The sequence below is a fragment of the Neoarius graeffei genome, chromosome 16 (genome assembly GCF_027579695.1).
Source record: "Neoarius graeffei isolate fNeoGra1 chromosome 16, fNeoGra1.pri, whole genome shotgun sequence".
NCBI classification, from domain to species: Eukaryota; Metazoa; Chordata; class Actinopteri; order Siluriformes; family Ariidae; genus Neoarius; species Neoarius graeffei.
Window position 1 is genome coordinate 7,323,607 of NC_083584.1, and position 23,898 is coordinate 7,347,504.

Sequence of the window (23,898 nt, forward strand, 5' to 3'; positions counted from 1 at the left end):
TCAATAGCTCTTTATAGAAATAGGACCAGGTTACAGAAACTTTCTCCAATAAATAAACAGCATCAATGTTTATGACTCTAAATATTTGTGTATAGATTTTTGTAAATGTTTCACTGAAACTCGAACAAATCACCTCAAGTTCTGGAGTTTAAGACTGAAGAGTTTCTTCACTCCTGAGTCTCTGAGTTTATTCACAAACAGATCCAGTTCTCTCAGGTGTGAGGGGTTTGATCTCAGAGCTGAAGTCAGAGCAGCACAGCCTTCATCTGAGATTTCACAATAACTCAACCTGCAGAGAGACAATGACACACTCTTCACTCTCTCAGTTTATATAATTTGCATGGATTACTGCACTTTTATATCTGGAATATACTGTGGAGTTTAAATTACTTATTGTTATTATGTTTACAGCATTTAGCCGACGCCCTTATCCAGAGCGACTTATAGAAGTGTGTGTGGGCGTCACTACATGCAAATCAGTTGTGCCAGGAACACACTTCACACATTACGGGTGATCAACTTAAGTACAAACTTACAAAGAAAATCAGCCTTTCTGTCAGAAAAGAAAGAAAGAAAGAAAGAAAGAAAGAAAGAAAGAAAGAAAGAAAGAAAGAAAGAAAGAAAGAAAGAAAGAAAGAAAGCACAACTTTATTCATCGCACACTTGTGAAATTTTCTCTCTTAAAGGATATGGGACATGGATTTTTACCTGGGCATAATTATGTATAAAGGACATAAGAAATGCCATCTAAATCACTGCAGGGCGTCAAAAATGTGAAAATCATCTCATTATTCAAGTTTTTTTATACATCAGCGTAAAACAAGGATTCGTTAATGAGCTAGGTGGTCACGTGACCCGTGACATCACAAAAACTTTCCAAGGAGCCAGCGCTTGGGAATCTAATGTAAACAGGTTACCGAAATGGACACCATCGACAGTGATATTCCCGATGTTTCACAGAGATGTGAAGTTAGACCCTATCAATTCGAACCGATAGCTGGAAATTCACATGAACATGGATCTTGTCTTTACTCTGACAGGTCAGATGATTCTGAGAGTGAGAGTTCATTCAGCCCTCATGAAACTGAAAGCGGTCGGCTGGATAACACTTCCTGGTAAGTTAAAAACAATTCTGCTCAAAGGCTAATGATCTGTTGAAAGAAGTATTATTTTTGTATCATACACTGAAAGTTCATCATAGATCTAGCTAAAGTCCGTTGCAAGCTAGTTTTTTTTTTTGCTGATATTTTTCAAGATTGATTGAGATACAATGCTTCCAGAGTCCGAGATGAAAACATTCAAAATGGCGAAACGAGTCAGAATTATCTCATCTCATTATCTCTAGCCGCTTTATCCTTCTACAGGGTCACAGGCAAGCTGGAGCCTATCCCAGCTGACTACGGGCGAAAGGCGGGGTACACCCTGGACAAGTCGCCAGGTCATCACAGGGCTGACACATAGACACAGACAACCATTCACACTCACATTCACACCTACGCTCAATTTCGAGTCACCAGTTAACCTAACCTGCATGTCTTTGGACTGTGGGGGAAACCGGAGCACCCGGAGGAAACCCATGCAGACAACATGCAAACGCCGCACAGAAAGGCCCTCGCTGGCCACGGTGCTCGAACCCAGGACCTTCTTGCTGTGAGGCGACAGCACTAACCACTACACCACCATGCCGCCCGAGTCAGAATTATGATAATCAATAACTGATACACCCAAAATTATAATACTAATCCTTACCTCGGCTTTCAGTCGCTTAGCGCAGAGGTCTTCAACAGGGGGGTCGCGAAATCGCACCGGATCACTCATATCAACAAAAATATTCCTGCCCTGTCCCCTGGCCTCCGTGCAGGGATGCAAACAGCGCGCCTTTCGGCGGATGCCGCCTTTTTCACGGCTGAATCGCACAGATCCGATTAAAAAAAAAAAAAATAGCGACATTGGTTCATGGAGCATGAGGCATGAAGTGTAAGGATGAGAGAGAGGCGGTTTGGGTCGGGAAGCTGTGCGCATTTGTGCAGCCTGGCGCAGGTGTGCGCGGCTTCCCGAGTTGAACTGTTTTTTTTTCTCATCCTTATGCTTCCTGTTTCATGAATTAATATTGCTCAGTACCTGAGTATTAATGTTGAAAGAATCCTCAGTGAAATGGTCCGAACACAGTTTGTGGGAAACAGCAGGCGCAAAGTTTTTTTCAACAGGTGTTCTGTAAAGTTGTCCTACCAAGCCTACTGCGCATGCGCGAAGCCTACTGCGCATGCGCAGGTGAGCCCACACTTTCCTCAGCTTCGGGTCCTTGGGGAATGCAAAAAAACTTACTCCAGGGCATTTCCCATTGGAATTATTGCAACCATAAGCAGCACAATACACCATGATGTCCAATGTATGATGTCCAATGTATGATGTCCAATGTACTTTAAAGACTATAAAAACAATTTTCTTGTCATCCACTTCTCCATTCATCTACCCGCTTGTGCTGTGCCCGAAAGTTTTTGTGACGTATGATCACGTGACAGCGGCTCTTCCGGTTGCAAAAAATGCATATCGGAAGTCGAGCAGAAATGCCATATAATCATCACGAATATAATGATTTTGCTGAATTTAATAGATGATTTTGTATTTGTTGATGCAATTAATTCATATTTTTAATGGAAAGAAACTGATATAGCGTACTTTTGTGTTTCATGTCCCATGTCCTTTAACCCATCTGAAGCAGTGAACACACACACGTACACACACGTGAGCAATGAGCACACACACATACCCAGAGCAGTGGGCAGCCATGCTAATAGCACCCAGGGAGCAGTTGGGAGTTAGGTGCCTCGCTCAAGGGCACCCCAGCCCAAGGCCGTCCCATATTAACTTCACCACACAAATATTGATACAAAATTTTATGAAAAGATTGATAAATGAGACCCTGTGTGTGTGTGTGTGTGTGTGTGTGTGTGTGTGTGTGTGTGTGTGTGTGTGTTAGTAATCAAATTTAAAAGAGCAATCAGGGCTGAGTTTCCGAAAATCATTGCAAAATGAAGATCATTGTAACTGGGAGAGAGAGAGTTCAAAGTGATGCTCACTCTACCATGAAATGATGTTTGTGCTTTTGGGAAACTCGGCCCTGATCTGTTTATACTACTACAAACACTGAATACAGAAATACTATGATCAGATCAGGAAAAAAGACATCAATGTGGAATTGAACATTGAACATTAAATTAAAAAGTGAAAAGTTTAAAAAATCCCCAGTAACTCACTGAATATGAACCTGTTTAAAATCAATAGCTCTTTATAGAAATAGAACCAGGTTACAGAAACTTTCTTCAATAAATAAACAGCATCAATGTTTATGACTCTAAATATTTGTGTATATATTTTTGTAAATGTTTAACTGAAACTCGAACAAATCACCTCAAGTTCTGGAGTTTAAGACTGAAGAGTTTCTCCTTTTGTGAGTCTCTGAGTTTATTCTCAGACAGATCCAGTTCTCTCAGGTGTGAGGGGTTTGATCTCAGAGCTGAAGTCAGAGCAGCACAGCCTTCATCTGAGATTTCACAATCACGCAACCTGCAGAGAGACAATGACACACTCTTCACTCTCTCAGTTTATATAATTTGCATGGATTACTGCACGTTTATATCTGGAATATACTGTGGAGTTTAAATTACTTATTGTTATTATGTTTACAGCATTTAGCCGACGCCCTTATCCAGAGCGACTTATAGAAGTGTGTGTGGGCGTCACTACATGCAAATCAGTTGTGCCAGGAACACACTTCACACATTACGGGTGATCAACTTAAGCACAAACTTACAAAGAAAATCAGCCTTTCTGTCAGAAAAGAAAGAAAGAAAGAAAGAAAGAAAGAAAGAAAGAAAGAAAGAAAGAAAGAAAGAAAGAAAGAGCAACTTTATTCATCGCACACTTGTGAAATTTTCTCTCTTAAAGGATATGGGACATGGATTTTTACCTGGGCATAATTATGTATAAAGGACATAAGAAATGCCATCTAAATCACTGCAGGGCGTCAAAAATGTGAAAATCATCTCATTATTCAAGTTTTTTTATACATCAGCGTAAAACAAGGATTCGTTAATGAGCTAGGTGGTCACGTGACCCGTGACATCACAAAAACTTTCCAAGGAGCCAGCGCTTGGGAATCTAATGTAAACAGGTTACCGAAATGGACACCATCGACAGTGATATTCCTGATGTTTCACAGAGATGTGAAGTTAGACCCTATCAATTCGAACCGATAGCTGGAAATTCACATGAACATGGATCTTGTCTTTACTCTGACAGGTCAGATGATTCTGAGAGTGAGAGTTCATTCAGCTCTCATGAAACTGAAAGCGGTCGGCTGGATAACACTTCCTGGTAAGTTAAAAACAATTCTGCTCAAAGGCTAATGATCTGTTGAAAGAAGTATTATTTTTGTATCATACATTGAAAGTTCATCATAGATCTAGCTAAAGTCCGTTGCAAGCTAGTTTTTTTTTTTTGCTGATATTTTTCGAGATTGATCGAGATACAATGCTTCCAGAGTCCGAGATGAAAACATTCAAAATGGCGAAACGAGTCAGAATTATCTCATCTCATTATCTCTAGCCGCTTTATCCTTCTACAGGGTCGCAGGCAAGCTGGAGCCTATCCCAACTGACTACGGGTGAAAGGCGGGGTACACCCTGGACAAGTCGCCAGGTCATCACAGGGCTGACACATAGACACAGACAACCATTCACACTCACATTCACACCTACGCTCAATTTAGAGTCACCAGTTAACCTAACCTGCATGTCTTTGGACTGTGGGGGAAACCGGAGCACCCGGAGGAAACCCACGCGGACACGGGGAGAACATGCAAACGACGCACAGAAAGGCCCTCGCTGGCCACGGGGCTCGAACCCAGGACCTTCTTGCTGTGAGGCGACAGCACTAACCACTACACCACCATGCCGCCCGAGTCAGAATTATGATAATCAATAACTGATACATCCAAAATTATAATACTAATCCTTACCTCGGCTTTCAGTCGCTTAGCGCAGAGGTCTTCAACAGGGGGGTCGCGAAATCGCACCGGATCACTCATATCAACAAAAATATTCCTGCCCTGTCCCCTGGCCTCCGTGCAGGGATGCAAACAGCACGCCTTTCGGCGGATGCCGCCTTTTTCACGGCTGAATCGCGCAGATCCGATTTAAAAAAAAAAAATAGCGACATTGGTTCATGGAGCATGAGGCATGAAGTGTAAGGATGAGAGAGAGGCAGTTTGGGTCAGGAAGCTGAGCGCATTTGTGCAGCCTGGCGCAGGTGTGCGCGGCTTCCCGATTTGAACTGTTTTTTTTTCTCATCCTTATGCTTCCTGTTTCATGAATTAATATCGCTCAGTACCTGAGTATTAATGTTGAAAGAATCCTCAGTGAAATGATCCGAACACAGTTTGTGGGAAACAGCAGGCGCAAAGTTTTTTTCAACAGGTGTTCTGTAAAGTTGTCCTACCAAGCCTACTGCGCATGCGCGAAGCCTACTGCGCATGCGCAGGTGAGCCCACACTTTCCTCAGCTTCGGGTCCTTGGGGAATGCAAAAAAACTTACTCCAGGGCATTTCCCATTGGAATTATTGCAACCATAAGCAGCACAATACACCATGATGTCCAATGTATGATGTCCAATGTACTTTAAAGACTATAAAAACAATTTTCTTGTCATCCACTTCTCCATTCATCTACCCGCTTGTGCTGTGCCCGAAAGTTTTTGTGACGTATGATCACGTGACAGCGGCTCTTCCGGTTGCAAAAAATGCATATCGGAAGTCGAGCAGAAATGCCATATAATCATCACGAATATAACGATTTTGCTGAATTTAATAGATGATTTTGTATTTGTTGATGCAATTAATTCATATTTTTAATGGAAAGAAACTGATATAGCGTACTTTTGTGTTTCATGTCCCATATCCTTTAACCCATCTGAAGCAGTGAACACACACACGTACACACACGTGAGCAATGAGCACACACACATACCCAGAGCAGTGGGCAGCCATGCTAATAGCACCCAGGGAGCAGTTGGGAGTTAGGTGCCTCGCTCAAGGGCACCCCAGCCCAAGGCCGTCCCATATTAACCTCACCACACAAATATTGATACAAAATTTTATGAAAAGATTGATAAATGAGACCCTGTGTGTGTGTGTGTGTGTGTGTGTGTGTGTGTGTGTGTGTGTGTGTGTGTGTGTGTGTGTGTGTGTTAGTAATCAAATTTAAAAGAGCAATCAGGGCTGAGTTTCCGAAAATCATTGCAAAATGAAGATCACTGTAACTGGGAGAGAGAGAGTTCAAAGTGATGCTCGCTCTACCATGAAATGATGATGTTTGTGTTTTTGGGAAACTCGGCCCTGATCTGTTTATACTACTACAAACACTGAATACAGAAATACTATGATCAGATCAGGAAAAAAAAACATCAATGTGGAATTAAATGTAATGATTTTCCTCCTCAGGATATTTGATGTTGAACCTAAAACCTCTCAGGCCTTTCAATGACATGAAGCCTGCGACAGATAACGTCGTAAGCGCCCAAATTAAAAAGGCGCCCAAATTAAGGTCAAGCACCCAAAATATGCTTCCAAAAGTAAAAAACCCCAAAATGTTGATGAAATAAACTTGGCTGCATAAAACCCAATGTCTTGACTTTCTTCTTTAAAAACACCAAAATTAGTGAGAATTAGCATGTATTTCTCATAATTGACGCAAAATCCACACCATTCCCATGTTGTTCCGGGTTCGTCAAACTAGCCGTAAGCCTCACGCAGAGCACAAATTCTCCATCAACGGTGATCAGCACGCCATGATTTCAATGACCAGAGCGGGATTTCCACATTAGGTAAATCTTCTTTTTTTATATTGTTTTATGGTGGTTGTCAAACAGCTTTTAGGTGCATTACTGCCCCCTTTGGACTGGAGTATGAACCAGAATGTTTACTACCCTATTGTGCTAAATTCTCCTAATAATTCCTGTATCATTTAAAAACCTAAAAATAGCCCAATATCCCACATTATCTGACCTCAACTGCAACAGCTCTCTGATACCTAGTGTCATAGGATTTAAATCAGCTAAAATACTGAATAAAAGAGAGCTATTCAGGACATGACTGTGTGTATTTAAGATACAGCTTGCATCTTAAATACACAGAGTTGTGTTAGTGTGGGTGGAATCAGTGACTTGGAGCTTGGTCCTCTTGTTGATGATAGTCTTAGACACTGGCCTTTCATTTAATCTAAAGCCTCGCTCACAACCCGCCGTAAGTGTTCTGGACACACACGGGTCGCAGGGTTTGGTAGCTCGCAGCCGTGCCGCAGGGTCACGGTGAACCCGGGGGAAAGTTTGGGGGAGGAGTACGGGCAAAGTACTTGTCAAGTACAGGTTGCACGCCTGACTTCCTCGAGGCGTGGGAAAAGTTGCGCCGTTAGCCCGTGGAAAGCGTATGTCTGACGCACGTGATCAGTGTGTGTTCAGTGAGTGTGGAGTGCGTGACTTGCATTTTACCAGTTTCCTGCACTATGAGTTCGGGCCGCACTTGTGAAGCGTGTGACACATGTGATGATTAGCACATTACAATCACTCATAATGTGCGTGTGATGCAAGCCAGGAGTGGGTATAAAACCAGCGTGTCTGCAGCATTCTGTATCTGTCTTTTGACTGAAGAACATTGGATATTTTGTGGGAAAAATTTAAAAATTTTTCAGTTGAAAGTTTAGAAAATGGGACCCAGGAAGACGTGAGCAAAAGTGAAGTAACCCAGCCTGAAACAGCAGAGGGGGAGGAGGAGGAAGAATTTGATGATGATGCTAGCAGCACCGGTGAGCCCTGCACGGACAGGGAGAAGTTTGCCTTCAAGCCGGCAGAAGGCACAGCCGCCCGCCAGAGGGATTTCCACAGGTAAATACACATGCTTTAAACATTCATTTCAGGATCGATATGCTTATGTAATTAATATTATATATGCTGATTTTCATGTATGTTTCAGCTAACGATGCCCAGAAGTGAGGACACTGCAATCCCATCATCGCTGTCAGGCTATTGTGCCATGCTCAGTGATGAGGACAAGGACATCCCGACACCCCGTCCCACCACTCAGCAGGAGCAGGACAGCAGCTCGGAGTCAGAGTGTGTTTCAGTGCTCAAACTGTTGGGCTATTTAGTTGGGATTTTTTACAATGTAATAAAATGCGTTATTCCCTTAGACTCATGTTTTATTATTTGATGTTTGCATGGTAAATTAACATATACTCAAATAAAAACAGCAAATGAGGTGGTCTTCTTCCTTTCTACGATGCTACATGCTACATGATCGGTTCCTTGGTTCCTCCCCAATAATATATACCCAGAGTCTTGCACTTCAGGTCACGTGCCAGTCGCGTGCGCTGCGTGCACACCACACATAGGGGTAGAAAGTGAGATGTACTTCTGTCTTGTGGGCCGCACAAATAGCAAGTGTGGAATACTTGTGTAGTACTTCTGAGGCACGTCACTTGTACAATGCCCGTGCGTCACTCATGCGTCTTACTGTCATCGCAAAAAGCCCCTATTAGCCGCGCTGCTGATGTGGTTCAGGCGTACAAAAGGAGTACGGGTCCCATACGTAGTGTATGCATTCTTGATTTGTCGTAAGACCTGTAGAAGTCTCCACGCGCAGTCTGCAACCTTCTATGGTGCTGAACACATGCAAGTATCACACAACTCCCAAGCACGGTTTTGACAAATTTTTTTTACCGTAGACCGCCCATAGCAGCACGTATGGCGGGTTGTGAGTGAGGCTTAAGACCTTTTACCTGACTACATACTGTGAATTGCACTGCCAATTCTTGTGATGTGACTGAAAAACCTTTTGTGTCACAGGTCTGCTACAGGTTTGTCTCTTTGATGGCAACAGTGCAGAACTTGCTTTTTCATTCCCAGGCTCCTTTCCTCCAGGCTCTCCTCAGGCCCCATGGGCACCGCCAGGGGGGGAAAGGTTAGAACAATTCTAGGGGCTGCCATGGGGCCCTTTAAGGGGCTGATAATATGCTTTTGATGATTTTAATAAGACTTTTGAAATAACAACAATGCAATATCCCATCTGGTAAAATGAGCTAATTGAACAAGGCTGTCTATTTCTTGAGTTCTTCAACATACTGTCATTTAACCCTCCCCCTTTTGCGAAATGGTACAGTCCAGTTCTGGTAGAAGCGCGATGCGTTAAATCTGTGTGCTGATCAGTGCAACGCTACTTGCTGCTGTGTTGCGGTGCAGCAGCCAGCCAGCCAGCAGTGGAGTGCGTACAGTCTATGATCGCTAAATATGAAGAGTGGCTGTCAAAAACGTAAAGAAAGGCAGCTGAAAGCTGAGAGGGACCGGAGAGGCAGGCAACTGGTCACTCAGTTTTTCCCAAAGAAAGGTAGCTATCGCTCACATGTGTGTTCAAAATATTAGCGAATGGTAAATGAACAGTATGGACGTGGTTGGATTAGCCTATCAAGAGAACACTTTTACAGTTTGTACAGTGACATTTTTTCCATTTTAATAACTGAACTGACTTGTGTGATAAACAAGATGAAATATTATGTTATGCTGGTGCTAATAACTAGTGCTAATAACCAGTTTCATAACTAATGGGGTGCCCTAAATATGCACAGATTCAGCCTCAGGGGGACCTCCGCCCTACCAAACCACTGAACCCCCCTTTGGAGAAGGAGGTAAGCAGCAATACAACCCATAAATGCTTTAGGATTGAAGTTTTTAATGAGCGAGCGTCATATACAGTTTGCTAGATTAAAGTGTTGCTAATGTAACAGATGTTGCGTTGTGTTGTTCACCAGTCTTTTTATTCTGAAGAAATGAGACACAAATACACTGCTGAGGACGGGCTGCAAACGTCCAGTGGCATTGGCGCTTTATTTCCAAAACGAACTGAAAGAGGCCAGTGCCTCGTTCCCATAACTACCTGCGCTCTTAAAGGGCCAGCGCAGAATTTCCCCACCACTACACACAATGGCAAGTGGAAAAAAAATAAACCCATTAGGCAGCTGGGCCATAGAAGGTTCACGCTGCACGCTACACGTTCACGTGAAGAACCGGACCCTGGGCCATTAAACTTCATGCTTGGATGTTCACGTGTTGCGTCTGTTCTACTTTGACCGAGTAACCAACAATATGGACTCTTCGGATGACGACTAAAACAATGATATCAAAATCAAAACGATAGCCCAGTGCTTTTTGACGGCACACGCCCGAAGACTATAACACATACCTGTCGGTGATTTCACATGCTCATTCAAGTCCTCCCAAACTTGTGCCTTCTGGTCCCTGTCTTTATAATCCACCACACGCGGATCCCATAGCAGGGGCCTTTCTCGAACAAACTCGATCAACTTTTCTCGGTAGTCGTCCATTTTATCTCCCTAGACCCGTTCTGATTGGCTGGCGCGGCGGTGACCTTGGGGTCGTGCATGCATTGACTGGAATTTCCATCTTCACGCCTAGAAAAAAGTGTGCATGTTCATTTCTCGCTTCACGCGTGAAGTGTGCAGCGTGCAACGTGAACGCCGTTCTATGGCCCAGAGCAAGTCATGCTACGTTTGTCCACTTTTCTTTACACGCGTGTAGCGTGTAGAGTGCAGCATGCAGCGTGAACCTTCTATGGCCCAGCTGCCTTACACTAATAACGGACACCAGTCAAGTGTTTGACATGGTTACGTGTGTGGAATGTTCACATGTTCTAAACCATTGGTTTCAACCATTGGTTAATACATAAAATGTAATAACAAAGTCACAAACTCAAGGTCCATGGGCTATCAAAAGTCAAATAATGACAATAGTGCAATTGTGACGAGGGTGGGCAAAGTTGGGGGGCCCAAAATTCTAATCTTTCATGGGGCCCAAAATTTCTGGCGGTGCCCCTGTCAGGCCCTAACACAAACACTAACTAACCGTATTCTAATTATTTTTTCATGTACATCAAGAGGGATTAATGCTGTAGACATTTTGCAATAAAGGTAAAAAACATTCATAGATTTCTTTATTTATTCATAACTTTGTAGCAAAAAAAGCAGCAGCAGGTTTAAACACAGAGCCCTGGGAAAACAGCACTTTGCGCGTGCAGAAAAGCCCAAATTATCCTGTATCACGACAGAAAAAGACCAAATTCAGAAATGCAGGGTGTAGCACAAATTATGTAATTGAAAGGCCTGCCTCTGCTTCAGTCTCACTATTAGAGAATGTGTCTTACTGAGGATCAGGTCATGTGACTCTCAGAGAGATGATCTTACCCCAGTGTCTCCAGTTTACAGTGAGGATTCTCCAGTACAGCAGAGAGACGCTTCACTCCTGAGTCTCTGAGTTCATTCCCAGTCAGATCCAGTTCTCTCAGGTGTGAGGGGTTTGATCTTAGAGCTGAAGTCAGAGCAGCACAGCCTTCATCTGAGATTTCACAATAACTCAACCTGCAGATAGACAATGACACACTCTTCACTCTCTCAGTTGATATAATTTGCATGGATTACTGCACTTTTATATCTGGAATATACTGTGGAGTTTAAATTGCTTATTGTTATTATGCTTACAGCATTTAGCCGACGCCCTTATCCAGAGAGACTTATAGAAGTGTGTGTGGGCGTCACTACATGCAAATCAGTTGTGCCAGGAACACACTTCACACATTACGGGTGATCAACTTAAGCACAAACTTACAAAGAAAATCAGCCTTTCTGTCAGAAATGTTTAGTTCATTTTGGTTTACACAAATATTTACACACAATTTTACAAAAAGATTGATAAATGAGACCCTGTGTGTGTGTGTGTGTGTGTGTGTGTGTGTGTGTGTGTGTGTGTGTGTGTGTGTGTGTGTGTGTGTGTAAAATAAAATTTAAAAGATGAATCAGGGCTGAGTTTACAAAAATCATTGGAAAGTTGAGATCTTTGTAACTGGGAGAGAGAGAGTTCAAAGTGATGCTCGCTCTACCATTAAACAATGATGTCTGTGTTTTTGGGAAACTCGGCCCTGATCTGTTTATACTACTACAAACACTGAATACAGAAATACTGTGATCAGATCAGGAAAAAACATCAATGTGGAATTAAATGTAATGATTTTCCTCCTCAGGATATTTGATGCTGAACCTAAAACCTCTGCTTCAGTCTCACTATTAGAGAATGTGTCTTACTGAGGATCAGGTCATGTGACTCTCAGAGAGATGATCTTACCCCAGTGTCTCCAGTTTACAGTGAGGATTCTCCAGTACAGCAGAGAGACGCTTCACTCCTGAGTCTCTGAGTTTATTCCATGACAGATTCAGTTCTCTCAGGTGTGAGGGGTTTGATCTCAGAGCTGAAGTCAGAGCAGCACAGCCTTCACCTGAGATTTCACAATTACGCAACCTGCAGAGAGACAATGACACACTCTTCACTCTCTCAGTTCAGGACACACAGATCAGTTCAGCAGGAACTTTTTCATCAAAGAGACACTGCAGTCTTTAATCACAATGAAATACAGAAACTTAGTCACGAATTATACAAGAGTAATAACTAAATAACAAATTCTATTTAGTGTGTGTGTGTGTGTGTGTGTTTGCCAGCTCCATGAGAATGATTCCTGTTGACTCTAAAAACTCGGCAGTGAAACATGTCGTATCTTTTCACATGCAGGTTTTTATGTTTCTTAATAACTGAGATGAAACCCTCGATATAAGTTTTAAATGTAAACATGGTGATAGCAGCTACACTGTGTTCACCAGGACTGAAAGCCTGAGATGTTTCCAGTGTGGGGGCATCGGGGATAAAAAGTTGAGTTGGTGACACAGAGCTGTGCAGTCGGGGAGCTCAGGGGGCGACACGGCCGAGATACAGCACCAGCAGGGCGGAGACCGTCAGCAGGAGAGCAGAAGAGGTCAGTGCTGAGCCCAGCAGTAATGCTAACGATGCTAACACTGAAAACAATCCGACGCTAATGCTCATACAGATGCTAATTCTAACACTGGTGCTGGTGATAGCATCGCTGCTAAACCTGAGGTGACTCTGTCGTGATTTTGTGTGCACATATGTAGTCACGAAAACACACACACACCTTACGTAATCGCAAATGTACTCTGATTCATATAACCACACATACAATAATTTCTTTTTATGCTGATTATATATTAATTCAAAGCTGAGTATGTTAATTTGAATAAATGAAGTTAATTCTATTAAAAGTCATAATAAATTGGGTTATGAATGATCATAATTACAGTAAAATACAGCAAAGACATTGTTTATACTGAAGATTATTTTGTGCTAAGTGTATTATTCTGACTCCAACACCTGGAGCATTATCATATGTGGGAATGAGAAAGCCAAGACCATGTGGAATTAACCAACTGTTCATTCTGGAGTGTGTGCATACCGACGGAGTACTTTTATCAGGCCGTTCTAAATTGGGTCGTGTTAGAAGCTGCAGAGTGCATTTTCTTTTTTTAAAATTATATGGAGTAGCAGACTGATCATGGCCACGAGTGGTTTGTTTACTCGCACCTGCAGCCTGTATTAGCCTTAAACTTGATCTGAACCCAGTCATTTTGAATCATGTACTGTACGCTCTGAACGCTGTGTTGTTTATACCATACCCCATCTTATTGTATGTTTTGATTCTTTCTGAATTAATCGTTCATACTGGAAAATTTGGCTCAGTTGATACAAAATATGAGAAGCGTGAGATGTATTGGCCAATAGAAAATGTTGAAGTGGTACGATGTGACATGAAAACCAATGAAATTATTTGGATACACTGTTTTGTCCTTCAGACAGTATAAAATGAGAACTTTGTCATTTTTGAGTCGGTTCAATCTGCAGACGGAACTCGGCTTTTACTGGTTGAATAAAAGTCTAAACCTTTCTGCAACTTCTTGGACTTTTCATCATTTGTTTGGAGACTTGGAGAGTTTCCATGACAACTCCAGATGTTAGCAGTAGTGCTAGTGGTGATACCGGCATTAATGCTGATACTGAGACCGTCACTAATCCCACAAAGCTGCAGCAGGAGAACACACAAGACTCCAACTACATGGAGTTTGCATGTTCTCCCCGTGTCTGCATGGGTTTCCTCTGGGTGCTCCGGTTTCCCCCACAGTCCAAAGACATGCAGTTAGGTTGACGTGGTGCGGCCTTGGGCTGAGGTGCCCTTGAGCGAGGTACCGAACCCCCGACTGCTCCCCGGGCGCTCTGGTGTGGCTGCCCACTGCTCTGAGTGTGTGCGTGTGTGTGTTCACTGCTTCAGATGGGTTAAATGCAGTGGATGAATTTCACTGTGCTTGAAGTGTGCATGTGACAAATAAAGATTTCTTCTTCTTCTTAAATATGTTACACGTAAATATTTACATGTTAAATATGAATGTAAGGCCTCGTAAAAGTCAAAGACACTCTCTCTCTCTTTTCCTTCCTGAAAAAAAAGAACTCTGGGCTCCAAAAAATCATATTTATTTCCTTTTCATGTACAATCTAAAATTAGCAGCAAATGCTAAATATGTCTTACTGAGGATCAGGTCATGTGACTCTCAGAGAGATGATCTTACCCCAGTGTCTCCAGTTTACAGTGAGGATTCTCCAGTACAGCAGAGAGACGCTTCACTCCTGAGTCTCTGAGTTTATTCCATGACAGATCCAGTTCTCTCAGGTGTGAGGGGTTTGATCTCAGAGCTGAAGTCAGAGCAGCACAGCCTTCATCTGTGATTTTACAATTACGCAACCTGCAGAGAGACAATGACACTCTTCACTCTCTCAGTTTATATCATTTGCATGGATTACTGCACTTTTATATCTGGAATATACTGTGGAGTTTAAATTACTTATTGTTATTATGTTTACAGCATTTAGCCGACGCCCTTATCCAGAGAGACTTATAGAAGTGTGTGTGGCGTCACTACATGCAAATCAGCTGTACCAGGAACACACTTCACACATTACGGGTGATCAACTCAAGCACAAACTTATAAAGAAAATCAGCCTTTCTGTCAGAAAAGAAAAAGAAAGCACAACTTTATTCATCACGCACTTGTGAAATTTTCTCTCTGCATTTAACCCATCTGAAGCAGTGAACACACACGTGAGCAATGAGCACACACACATACCCAGAGCAGTGGTCAGCCATGCTAACAGCGCCCGGGGAGTTGGGTGCCTCGCTCAAGGGAACCTCAGCCCAAGGCTGTCCCATATTAACCTAATCGCATGTCTTTGGACTGTGGGAGGAACCGGAGCACCTGGAGGAAACCCACGCGGACACGGGGAGAACATGCAAACTCAACGCAGAAAGGCCCTCGGCGGCCACGGGGCTCAAACCCAGAACCTTCTTGCTGTGAGGCGACAGTGCTAACCACTACACCACCGTGCCATGAAATGTTTAACTCAGTTTGGTTTTCACAAGTATTTACACACAATTTTATGAAAAGATTGATAAATGAGACCCTGTGTGTGTGTGTATGTGTGTGTGTGTTAGTAATCAAATTTAAAAGAACAATGAGGGCTGAGTTTCCGAAAATCATTGCAAAATGAAGATCATTGTAACTGGCAGAGAGAGAGTTCAAAGTGATGCTCGCTCTACCATTAGACAATGATGTTTGTGTTTTTGGGAAACTCGGCCCTGATCTGTTTATACTACTACAAACACTGAATACAGAAATACTGTGATCAGATCAGGAAAAAGAGACATTAATAGGAAATTAAATGTAATGCTTTTCCTCCTCAGGATATTTGATGTTGAACCTAAAACCTCTCAGGCGTTTCAATGACATGAACCCTGCGACAGATAACGTCGTAGGCGCCCAAATTAAGGTCAAGCACCCAAAATATGCTTCCAAAAGTAAAAAAACCCCAAAATGTTGATTAAATAAACTTGGCTGCATAAAACCCAATGTCTTGACTTTCTTCTTTAAAAACACCAAAATTAGCGAGAATTAGCATGTATTTCTCATAATTGACGCAAAATCCACGCCATTCCCATGTTGTTCCGGGTTCATCAAACTAGCCGTAAGCCTCGCGCAGAGCACGAATTCTCCATCAACGGTGATCAGCACGCCATGATTTCAATGACCAGAGCGGGATTTGCACATCTTTCTTCTTCTTTTATATTGTTTTACGGTGGTTGTCAAACAGCTTTTAGGTGCATTACCACCACCTTCTGGACTGGAGTGTGAACCAGAATGTTTACTACCCTATTGTGCTAAATTCTCCTAATAATTCCTGTATCATTTAAAAACCTAAAAATAGCCCAATATCCCATATTATCTGACCTTAACAGCAACAGCTCTCTGATACCTAGTGTCATAGGATTTAAATCAGCTAAAATACTGAATAAAAGAGAGCTATTCAGGACATGACTGTGTGTATTTAAGATACAGCTTGCATCTTGTTTAAGTGTGGGTGGAATCAGTGACTTGGAGCTTGGTCCTCTTGTTGATGATAGTCTTAGACACTGGCCTTTCATTTAATCTAAAGCCTCACTCACAACCCACCATAAGTGTTCTGGACACACACGGGTCGCAGGGTTTGGTAGCTCGCAGATGTGCCACAGGGTCACGGTGAACCCGGGGGAAAGTTTGGGGGAGGAGTACGGGCAAAGTACTTGTCAAGTACAGGTTGCACGCCTGACTTCCTCGAGGCGTGGGAAAAGTTGCGCCGTTAGCCCGTGGAAAGCGTATGTCTGACGCACGTGATCAGTGCGTGTTCAGTGAGTGTGGAGTGCGTGACTTGCATTTTACCAGTTTCCTGCGCTACGAGTTTGGGCCGCACTTGTGAAGCGTGTGACGCACGTGATTATCACAATTCAATCACTCATAACGTGCGTGTGATGCAAGCCAGGAGTGGGTATAAAACCAGCGTGTCTGCAGCATTCTGCATCTGTCTTTCGACTGAAGAACATTGGATATTTTGTGAGAAAAATTTAAAAATTTTCAGTTTAAAGTTTAGAAAATGGGACCCAGGAAGAAGCGAGCAAAAGTGAAGTAACCCAGCCTGAAACAGCAGAGGGGGAGGAGGAGGAAGAATTTGATGATGATGGTAGCAGCACCGGCGAGCCCTGCACGGACAGGGAGAAGTTTGCCTTCAAGCCGGCAGAAGGCACAGCCGCCCGCCAGAGGGATTTCCACAGGTAAATACACATGCTTTAAACATTCATTTCAGGATCGATATGCTTATGTAATTAATATTATATATGCTGATTTTCATGTGTTTCAGCTAACGACACCCAGAAGTGAGGACACTGCAATCCCATCATCGCTGTCAGGCCATTGTGCCATGCTCAGTGATGAGGACAAGGACATCCCGACACCCCGTCCCACCACTCAGCAGGAGCAGGACAGCAGCTCGGAGTCAGAGTGCGTTTCAGTGCTCAAACTGTTGGGCTATTTAGTTGGGATTTTTTACAACGTAATAAAATGCATTATTCCCTTATACTGATGTTTTATTATTTGATGTTTGCATGGTAAATTAACATATACTCAAATAAAAACAGCAAATGAGGTGGTCTTCTTCCTTTCTACGATGCTACACACTATATGATCGGGTCCTTGGTTCCTCCCCCATATATATACCCAGAGTCTTGCCCTTCAGGTCACGTGCCAGTCGCGTGCGCTGCGTGCACACCACACATAGTGGCAGAAAGTGAGATGTACTTCTGTCTTGCGGGCCACACAAATAGCAAGTGTGGAATACTTGTGTAGTACTTCTGAGGCACGTCACTTGTACAATGCCCGTGCGTCACTCATGCGTCTTACTGTCATCGCAAAAAGCCCCTATTAGCTGCGCTGCTGACGTGGTTCAGGCGTACAAAAGGAGTACGGGTCCCATACGTAGTGTATGCGTTCTTGATTTGTCGTAAGACCTGTAGAATTTGCATGTGCAGGACCAAAAGTCTCCACGGGCAGTCTGTGACCTTCTACGGCGCTGAACACATGCAAGTATCGCACAACTCTCAAGCACGGTTTTGACAATTTTTTTTTTTACCGTAGACCGCCCATAGCAGCATGTACGGCGGGTTGTGAGTGAGGCTTAAGACCTTTTACCTGACTACATGCTGTGAATTGCACTGCCAATTCTTGTGATGTGACTGAAAAACCTTTTGTGTCACAGGTCTGCTACAGGTTTGTCCCTTTGATGGCAACAGTGCAGAACTTGCTTTTTCATTCCCAGGCTCCTTTCCTCCAGGCTCTCCTCAGGCACCAACATATATCTTTTAAACAATAACTAACCGTATTCTAATTATTTTTGTCATGTACATCAAGAGGGATTAATGCTGGAGACATTTTGCAATTAAGGTAAAAAAAAAACATTCATAGATTTATTTATTTATTCATAACTTTGTAGCAAAAAAAGCAGCAGCAGGTTTAAACACAGAGCCCTGGGAAAACAGCACTTTGCGCACGCAGAAAAAGCCCAAATTCAGAAATGCAGGGTGTAGCACAAATTATGTAATTGAAAGGCCTGCCTCTGCTTCAGTCTCACTATTAGAGAATGTGTGAGGGGTTTGATCTCAGAGCTGAAGTCAGAGCAGCACAGCCTTCATCTGAGATTTCAACCTGCAGAGAGACAATGACACACTCTTCACTCTCTCAGTTCAGGACACACAGATCAGTTCAGCAGGAACTTCTTCATCAAAGAGACACTGCAGTCTTTAATCACAATGAAATATAGAAACTTCGTCATGAATTATCAAATCAAATCAAAGTCCTTTCCATGCCATGTGACACATAGGGCAGCATCGATCTCCATTTCCGTAGCCCTCGGCCTCTCGCCTATTACATAGCTTGGGTTACAGTGGGCGGCTCGTCCTCTGGGAACCGCGAGAGTTTTACTCCCCACTCATATCTGTATTGCAGCGTGCCTTGCCAGACGGCAGTAGGTACCATTTTTATGATGGTCTTCGGTATGACCCGACCGTGAATAGAACTCGTGATCTCCCAATTGAGAGGCGGACAGGCTAACCACTAGGCCAACTCGCGGTTAGTCATGAATTATACAAGAGTAATAATAAAATAACAAATTCTATTTAGTGTGGGTTTGAGCTCCATGAGAATGATTCCTGTTGACTGTAAAAACTCGGCAGTGAAACATGTCGTATCTTTTCACATGCAGGTTTTTACATTCCTTAATAACTGAGATGAAACCCTCGATATAAGTTTAGCATCGCTGCTAAACCTGGGGTGACTCTGTTGTGATTTTGTGTGCACATATGTAGTCACGAAAACACACACACACCTTACATAATCGCAAATGTACTCTGATTCATATAACCACACATACGATAATTTCTTTTTATGCTGATTATATACTAATTCAAAGCTGAGTATGTTCATTTTCAGTAAAGAATAAATTAAGTTAATTCTATTAAAAGTCATAATAAATTGGTTCATGAATGATCATAATTACAGTAAAATACAGCAAAGACATTGTTTATGTAACCCTGTTAAAAAAAAAATCACTATCCATGACGAGATAATAAATAATAAATAGTTTAATATGTTCATCGGTTGATTAAAAATGTGATTAAAAGTGTGGAAAAGATATTTCATAAAGGTTAAAATAGTTGATAAAAGAATAGTGTAATAAATATGCTAAAAAGATATTTAAAAGGACACAAATGTGCAAATTTTAAGTATTTCCTTTTATTGTGAAGAATCTCCTGGGTAAATTTTTGTGGGAGGGAGCTAGAGAGAAGCACCACGAGGAGAGAGAGTGAGTGGACGGAGAGGCATGATGGCGAGTGTGAACTTTTTGTTTAAGAGACAAAGTATGTAGTTTTGTGTCTCAGATGAATGTGTCTGTCAAGAATGACAGGCGTACTAACACCTTCTGCGCGCTTCGGCAGCGCATTGATATCTGAGCTCCGTATCAATGCGCTGCCGAAGCGCGCAGAAGGTGTTAGTACGCCTGTCATTATAGTGCAGGCTTTCCATAGCATAGAAAATCGCCACGTTTCAATTTGTGTAACTGAACTTTTTTCATATCACTGATCATATAAACCTATGTAAACAGGAAAAACGCGGAAGAGTTTGGTCGCATCTAACTACAGCCCCAAAAAATACCGTTGGCCATACTGAGCCTAGCTACGTTGCTAACAGGAGTGACAGTGCGTCTGACTAACTGGGAGGTCGCGCAAAGCTCGGATAGGTACGGAGCAGCTCGTCTCAATTCAGGTAAGAGCATATTTCATTCTGGAAATACGGTGGACTGTTCCTTTAAAATAGCTGCTTTACGAACCCAGGGCCCCTCTCTGCAGTAATTGTGAGAAGTGGGCTACATTTATACTGAAGGTTGTTTTGTGCTAAGTGTATTATTCTGACTCCAACACCTGGAGCATTATCATATGTGGGAATGAGAAAGCCAAGACCATGTGGAATTAACCAACTGTTCATTCTGGAGTGTGTGCATACCGACGGAGTACTTTTATCAGGCCGTTCTAAATTGGGTCGTGTTAGAAGCTGCAGAGTGCATTTTCTTTTTTTTAAATTATATGGAGTAGCAGACTGATCAAGGCCACGAGTGGTTTGTTTACTCGCACCTGCAGCCTGTATTAGCCTTAAACTTGATCTGAACCCAGTCATTTTGAATCATGTACTGTACGCTCTGAATGCTGAGTTGTTTATACCATACCCCATCTTATCGTATGTTTTGACTCTTTCTGAATTAATCGTTCTTACTGGAAAATTTGGCTCAGTTGATACAAAATATGAGAAGCGTGAGATGTATTGGCCAATAGAAAATGTTGAAGTGGTACGACGTGACATGAAAACCAATGAAATTATTTGTATACACTGTTTTGTCCTTGAAACAGTATAAAATGAGAACTTTGTCATTTTTGAGTCGGTTCAATCTGCAGACGGAGCTCGGCTTTTACTGGTTGAATAAAAACTTTTTTTTTTTGGGAGAGTTAGAGTGTTTCCATGACAACTCCAGATGTTATCAGTGGTGCTAGTGGTGATACCGGCATTAATGCTGATACTGAGACCGTCACTAATCCCACAAAGCTGCAGCAGGAGAACACACAAGACTCCAACTACATGGAGTTTGCATGTTCTCCCCGTGTCTGCATGGGTTTCCTCTGGGTGCTCCGGTTTCCCCCACAGTCCAAAGACATGCAGTTAGGTTGACGTGGGACGGCCTTGGGCTGAGGTGCCCTTGAGCGAGGTACCGAACCCCCGACTGCTCCCCGGGCGCTCTGGTGTGGCTGCCCACTGCTCTGAGTGTGTGCGTGTGTGTGTTCACTGCTTCAGATGGGTTAAATGCAGTGGATGAATTTCACTGTGCTTGAAGTGTGCATGTGACAAATAAAGGTTTCTTCTTCTTCTTAAATATGTTACACGTAAATATTTACATGTTAAATATGAATGTAAGGCCTCGTAAAAGTCAAAGACACTCTCTCTCTTTTCCTTCCTGAAAAAAAAAAGAACTCTGGGCTCCAAAAAATCAAGTTTATTTTCTTTTCATGTACAATCTAAAATTAGCAGCAAATGCTAAATATGTCTTACTGAGGATCAGGTCATGTGACTCTCAGAGAGATGATCTTACCCCAGTGTCTCCAGTTCACAGTGAGGATTCTCCAGTACAGCAGAGAGACGCTTCACTCCTGAGTCTCTGAGTTTATTCCCAGTCAGATCCAGTTCTCTCAGGTGTGAGGGGTTTGATCTCAGAGCTGAAGTCAGAGCAGCACAGCCTTTATCTGAGATTTTACAATCCCACAACCTGCAGAGAGACAATGACACACTCTTCACTCTCTCAGTTTATATCATTTGCATGGATTACTGCACTTTTATATCTGGAATATACTGTGGAGTTTAAATTACTTATTGTTATTATGTTTACAGCATTTAGCCGACGCCCTTATCCAGAGCGACTTATAGAAGTGTGTGTGGCGTCACTACATGCAAATCAGTTGTGCCAGGAACACACTTCACACATTACGGGTGATCAACTTAAGCACAAACTTACAAAGAAAATCAGCCTTTCTGTCAGAAATGTTTAGTTCATTTTGGTTTACACAAATATTTACACATAATTTTACAAAAAGATTGATAAATGAGACCCTGTGTGTGTGTGTGTGTGTGTGTGTGTGTGTGTGTGTGTGTGTGTGTGTGTGTGTGTGTGTGTGTGTGTGTAAAATAAAATTTAAAAGATGAATCTGGGCTGAGTTTACAAAAATCATTGGGAAGTTGAGATGATTGTACCTGGGAGAGAGAGAGTTCAAAGTGATGCTCGCTCTACCATTAAACAATGATGTTTGTGTTTTTGGGAAACTCGGCCCTGATCTGTTTATACTACTACAAACACTGAATACAGAAATACTGTGATCAGATCAGGAAAAAACATCAATGTGGAATTAAATGTAATGATTTTCCTCCTCAGGATATTTGATGCTGAACCTAAAACCTCTGCTTCAGTCTCACTATTAGAGAATGTGTCTTACTGAGGATCAGGTCATGTGACTCTCAGAGAGATGATCTTACCCCAGTGTCTCCAGTTTACAGTGAGGATTCTCCAGTACAGCAGAGAGACGCTTCACTCCTGAGTCTCTGAGTTCATTCCCAGTCAGATCCAGTTCTCTCAGGTGTGAGGGGTTTGATCTTAGAGCTGAAGTCAGAGCAGCACAGCCTTTATCTGAGATTTCACAATAACTCAACCTGCAGAGAGACAATGACACACTTTTCACTCTCTCAGTTTATATCATTTGCATGGATTACTGCACTTTTATATCTGGAATATACTGTGGAGTTTAAATTACTTATTGTTATTATGTTTACAGCATTTAGCCGACGCCCTTATCCAGAGCGACTTATAGAAGTGTGTGTGGGCGTCACTACATGCAAATCAGTTGTGCCAGGAACACACTCCACACATTACGGGTGATCAACTTAAGCACAAACTTACAAAGAAAATCAGCCTTTCTGTCAGAAATATTTAGTTCATTTTGGTTTACACAAATATTTACACACAATTTTACAAAAAGATTGATAAATGAGACCCTGTGTGTGTGTGTGTGTGTGTGTGTGTGTGTGTGTGTGTGTGTGTGTGTGTGTGTGTGTGTGTGTGTGTGTGTGTGTGTGTGTAAAATCAAATTTAAAAGATGAATCAGGGCTGAGTTTACAAAAATCATTGGGAAGTTGAGATCTTTGTAACTGGGAGAGAGAGAGAGTTCAAAGTCATGCTCGCTCTACCATTAAACAATGATGTTTGTGTTTTTGGGAAACTCGGCCCTGATCTGTTTATACTACTACAAACACTGAATACAGAAATACTGTGATCAGATCAGGAAAAAACATCAATGTGGAATGAAATGTAATGATTTTCCTCCTCAGGATATTTGATGCTGAACCTAAAACCTCTGCTTCAGTCTCACTATTAGAGAATGTGTCTTACTGAGGATCAGGTCATGTGACTCTCAGAGAGATGATCTTACCCCAGTGTCTCCAGTTTACAGTGAGGATTCTCCAGTACAGCAGAGAGACGCTTCACTCCTGGGTCTCTGAGTTTATTCCCAGACAGATCCAGTTCTCTCAGGTGTGAGGGGTTTGATCTCAGAGCTGAAGTCAGAGCAGCACAGCCTTTATCTGAGATTTCACAATAACGCAACCTGCAGAGAGACAATGACACACTCTTCACTCTCTCAGTTCAGGACACACAGATCAGTTCAGCAGGAACTTTTTCATCAAAGAGACACTGCAGTCTTTAATCACAATGAAATACAGAAACTTGAGTCATGAATTATACAAGAGTAATAACTAATTAACAAATTCTATTTAGTGTGGGTTTGAGCTCCATGAGAATGATTCCTCTTGACTGTAAAAACTCGGCAGTGAAACATGTCGTATCTTTTCACATGCAGGTTTTTATGTTTCTTAATAA

At 42.4% G+C, this 23,898-nt stretch overlaps 1 protein-coding gene across 1 annotated transcript in view; it reads right to left on the reverse strand.

Moving 5' to 3' along the window:
* LOC132900386 (NACHT, LRR and PYD domains-containing protein 12-like) overlaps positions 1 to 23,898 on the reverse strand; it is a 103,126-nt gene that overhangs the window by 828 nt on the left and 78,400 nt on the right. The window contains exons 12-18 of the mRNA XM_060942451.1: positions 23,453 to 23,626; positions 22,503 to 22,676; positions 21,568 to 21,741; positions 14,583 to 14,756; positions 12,241 to 12,414; positions 3,412 to 3,567; positions 134 to 289 (exon numbers count right to left, since the gene is read on the reverse strand). Of these exons, the coding sequence (XP_060798434.1) occupies positions 134 to 289; positions 3,412 to 3,567; positions 12,241 to 12,414; positions 14,583 to 14,756; positions 21,568 to 21,741; positions 22,503 to 22,676; positions 23,453 to 23,626 (1,182 nt within the window). The remainder of the gene's footprint in view (positions 1 to 133; positions 290 to 3,411; positions 3,568 to 12,240; positions 12,415 to 14,582; positions 14,757 to 21,567; positions 21,742 to 22,502; positions 22,677 to 23,452; positions 23,627 to 23,898) is intronic.